Raw genomic sequence first — 5,129 nt, 5'->3', positions numbered from 1 at the left:
TATTTTTAGTAACTTGTATTATTATTTTTCATATTTTTTTGTAATCTTTTTAATTTCATTTTACTATTTGATATTCCCCTCTGATTCATTTCTCCAAAATAAATTAATTCTTAACTATTACACATTTATAATAACCATGTTATTACTTAATTATATCATACCTCATTCATTCAACTCTTATTATCATCAAATTTGAAAGAGAGTGACTACATTAACTCCCTTCTTAAAAACATAACACCAACTTGATAAAGATAATAAATTAAAATTAGTCAAACAAAAATTTTAAAAAAAAAAACTATAGCAATTTTTTAAAAAAAAGTTACGAAACTTTTTTTCTTTTTTTTTTCTAACCATAAATAAATAAATATATAATATATATCATGTAAAGAAGAAAAAATTTTATTTCTAAAGAAAAAACACAAGCATATTCCATCATCCAAAAAAATATATATAAAAACGTAGGAAGTAAAAAACAAAAAGTGATTACATTAAAAAAAAAAAAAGAATTTCGCTTTCTGAGTTTATTTACTCTCTCTTTCTGTTTCTCTCTCATGTACCTGCCAAGTACGCTTACCTGTACCTCAAAAACTTGCCTCATTGGTCTGCATCATCATCACCATTCATTCATAATCACACACACACAACGCAAAGACAACCCTTGCTCTATAAATTCCCCCTTCACATCCACCTCACACCCACCACAGTTTTCATTCTCCAAACTTCAACCATCATCATTCTCTTCACTCTCACCCAAATCACAAAGTTTCAATTTTTATCCTTCTCTCTCTCTCTCTCTCTCTCTCTCTCTCTAAATCTGGCTCAGAAAGCGATGAAGCAGCTGATTCGCAAGCTCTCGCGCGTGGGCGACTCCTCGCAGTACACGCTCCTCCGCTCCGACTCCCGGCGGCCGCGCCGCGCCGGGTCCCTCCGCCGGCACGTGGGAGTTCCCGTGGGGCACGTGCCGGTCTACGTGGGCGAGGAGATGGAGCGGTTCGTGGTGAGCGCGGAGCTGCTGAACCACCCGGTTTTCGTGAAGCTCCTGAACCGGTCCGCGCAGGAATACGGGTACGAACAGAAGGGTGTGCTCCGAATACCCTGCCACGTCATCGTGTTCCAGCGAGTTCTGGAAGCGCTTCGACTCGGTCGCAACTCGCTCCAAGACATTCATGACCTCCTTACCTCTTCCCAAGAATTTTCCTAGATTCACCCTTTCTTCTCTCTATTGCTCACTTGTAAATATACGGTGTCGTTTTGCATCAACCAGAAAGGAGCAATTTTTATTTACTTCTCTCTTTTTTTTTCCCTCTCTTGTGGTCACCAAACTGCAGATATGAGAGGAGACTAGGTTTTGGTTTTGCCTTTTTTCAATTTAATTGTTCATATTTTAGAATGATAATACTATATACTATGAGATCGGAAGAGGACATTGGATCTGTTAATTTCTCACAGAATCGATAATTATAATAATTAAAAATTAAAATTATGAATCGTAAATGATATCAATTATCCTCTCACAGGTTAAATGTGTTTTGATTTGTGTTAATTTTTAAGTAAAAAGAATTATGTTAAGACTAAGAGTTATAGACATTGGATTCTAACGTAAATAAATATAAATGGGACATTTTCTTAAAAAAATTATTATTTTTATTTCCAAGTTTTTAATTTTAACTAATGTTTGGCGTCTGTAATTTATTTTTTTTTCACGGAGAATAAAAGAAGACAGAAAAGTCAATGTACGGAAAGTTAGGCAGCATTGTCCGAATTTGTGCCGTTTGGAAGAAGTCCGTGTTTTATTTATTTTTTTATTATTACTAATTCGAAATTCGAATGAAATGAATATGAATATGGGAACTTTACATAAGATGCAAGAGAATCATATCTCTTGATTTTTCCAAGAAAAGTAATTGAATTTTGACCGAATGAATGGCTAATTTAGTATCCAAGAAGAAGAATATAAGACACTGTTTGCTGAAACAAATTAGTACAGTTATTCTAAAAAATATGTGATTTCTTTTTTGTTTAGACAAACGATTTGCATATCGATTATAGTTAAACAAAATACTTTTATATTGATTGTGACAAGAGTTTAACTTTTAATATAGTTGTGAAATTTAAGTTTTAAAATTGTTTAGACCTAAATTTCTGGGCATAATATAATTAAAGTAAATAAGTTTCATTAAAATTACGTTTTAAAAAGTTGAAAGAATTTATTTATACCGTTCATAATCTTGTTTTTTAAATATTGTGAGACTGTTAAATATGTTAGAGTAAAACACCCTTTTCGAGATATTATTAGTTTTAAAGTTTGAGTTTCATGAGAGTTTTGATTTGAAAAATGTTTAATTTTCTTAAAAAGTTATATTTAAATTACCTTAACACTCACATATAAATAATGTGTGACTATTAAATGTATCACAAGAAAAAAATTATATATGTTTGAAAGATTTTCCAAAATTAGAAGCTAAGAACTTGATTAAATATAAATAGTTATATAAGACTTCATAAAACAAACAATAAATTATGCAAGACCAGAAGTAAATCCAGGATTATTCACATATTCTCTATACAAAAATCCGTACCCACAAAAATATTATTCTTAAATTCCAATTTTCCAAAATTTTAGTCAAACTTTGCCGATATTTTTTTATCTCTTCTTGATTCATGAAAACATTATAATTTTCTTTAATAAATTGAATAACCTTGATTACGCATTTTCGTCCGGATCATGCTTTTATTTTTTTAAAGTTCATCAATTTTACTCGCATAGATAACATTATTACTTCATAATCTAAAACTAAAAAAAATAAAAATGAATTTAATATTGTTAATATTTTAGTATGATAAATGATCTTAAATTATTAAAGAGACAACACCTGTAACCTTAACACAGCAAGCCAGTACGATTATTTAATGTTATGCCAGTTGGAAGGTGTTTCTTTCCATCACATTTGTGTTTGTTAAAATGCGTCTGAGATGCAAATCTTAATTTTGTGTCTCCTAAAAGAATTGTTTCGTCATCAAATGCTGTCCTTAATGTATCAAGTCAACTTATAAACATGATTCCTCAATTTGTTAATTCAAAAATATTCTTCTTTCGAAAAAATGTATGTATGTATGTATATATAATTAATAATATTAATATGAATTTAGGTCTTTTTTATATTTGGTAAAACTTGAATTTGAGTAGAAAGTTTTTTAAATTGGTGAACTTTTTTCTATTAACTAAGTTATTTTACATATCTTTTTTTATCTTTTTAAAAAAAATATCATATCCATTATATAGTTCTACACATAAAATGTACATGTCTCTTCTCATATATATTTTATCTCATATGTATATAGTTCGATGATAGAATATAATGTTAAAAATCTCATATCGATTATGACCAATTTACAATTTATCATTAAAGATGATCCTCAGTTTATAAATTGTGAATAAAAATTTAATTATCTCATTTTCTAATATTTTATCTTTTTCATCACAGTTCATGTTATTAAGAAGGCTAATTTTTTTTTTTGCTCATTTAAACCTTTATGAAATAGTAATTTAATATTTTCCACACTTAATTACTAGTGTGGGCTAAGTTGAGAAGCAATTATCATTTAGTTACGTTGACTGAGGTAAAACCCACCATATTACTGGTGTTGTTTTATATCAGTTTAGCAGAGTTAATATTTCTTCAAATTCCTAATACTTCGTCAAACTCACTTTGAATTTAGGTACACACATTTGTAAGAATATATGTGAGAACACTTTTATACTTAAATCAATAATAAAGTGATAAAAATGGTGTAAGCATAAAAATAGTTGAATTTGAACACTTTAAATATCTATTTTAATAGGAAAAAAATATTCGATTTTATATTTCATAATGTCAACCTATTCACCTATTCACCAGTAAAAAAGAAACCTTTTATATTAAAATTTTAGAACACTTTGCATTATATCAAAAGTTGACGCAAATGTGGGAGATGTAACTTGATGTTAGAAATTTTTCTTGTCTATTTTCACGTCACATTAATCCAAAATTGATGAATTTTTTTTTTTAATATTTGTTATTTATAATGATTTGATTTTAATTATATGTGTGTGAATACATGTATTTATATTTATATGTATTTTACATTTTAGGTTAGGGATGCTTTCAAAGAAAATATAACATTAAATTAATTGAATTCTACATAAATTATTATTATAATTATTGTAAAAGTTATTTTTATATTAAATATTATCATAATTAATGTAAGGAATTTATATTTCGTGATCCGTTTGGATATGGCTAATGTAGAAAATGATTTTTTTGATAGAGATTATTTTCCCAATCAATGTAGAAATGAATTATTTTTATCAGTCTTTTAGAAGAATAATATCATTTTTTTTCGACTATTCCAACACACCTTTAAGCACATTTAAATTGCATATTAGTTGTATTTAGTAAAATATATCAAATATCTTAAACTTAAAAAATAACTCGTCAAACTTCTAATCATTTAGCCATTTTGATATCAATATTGGTTTAGAAAAAAAAAAAAAAAGTAACGTGTGGCTAAAATCTCATTCTAATTCTAGATAACACTTGCCAGATTTCAGTGGATTGGATAATGCTATTATTATTTCAATAATTACATGCCACAATCTTATAATCATTTCAAGATTGAATATAACTACATACACGTCCTCATTTTGAATTTTACTGATGATAATGTTAAAATTCATAATTATTTTATCAATAACAGCGAAAATCTATTCAAATTTTTAAAATTTTAAAGAATTCTAAATTATTATTGAATGTTTCAATTTAAAAATTATAAAAGTATAATTCTTTAAAACATATTTTAAACTATCTTTTATGTTTCTTCAACATAAGAAATATTAAACATAATAATTGCAACACGGTAATGTAAATTAGGAACACGCTAATTAAATTTTGAAGTTAATTATAAGAATTCTTGCATATAAAATAATTACAATTTTTTTATTAAGCGGTCTAGGTCGAACATCATTTTTAATTTCTTTAAGTTTCTCACCATTTACCATAAATAAGCGGCCTGAGTCGAACATGACTCATTCGTTTAAAAAATTTCTTTAAGTTTTTCACCACTTACCACAAGTAAGCGGCCTACGTCAA

At 27.6% G+C, this 5,129-nt stretch overlaps 1 protein-coding gene across 1 annotated transcript; it reads left to right on the top strand.

Moving 5' to 3' along the window:
• Positions 1-635: 635 nt before the first annotated feature.
• Positions 636-1,439, top strand: LOC114168988 (auxin-responsive protein SAUR71-like). Its single transcript, XM_028053995.1, has one exon. It carries the CDS (start codon positions 830-832, stop codon positions 1,199-1,201), a length of 372 nt encoding a protein of 123 aa, XP_027909796.1. The 5' UTR covers positions 636-829; the 3' UTR covers positions 1,202-1,439.
• Positions 1,440-5,129: the final 3,690 nt, after the last annotated feature.

This window comes from Vigna unguiculata, chromosome 11 (assembly GCF_004118075.2).
Source record: "Vigna unguiculata cultivar IT97K-499-35 chromosome 11, ASM411807v1, whole genome shotgun sequence".
NCBI lineage: Eukaryota > Viridiplantae > Streptophyta > Magnoliopsida > Fabales > Fabaceae > Vigna > Vigna unguiculata.
Note: the sequence above shows the minus strand (reverse complement) of the source record. Positions and strands in the feature narration are given on the sequence as shown.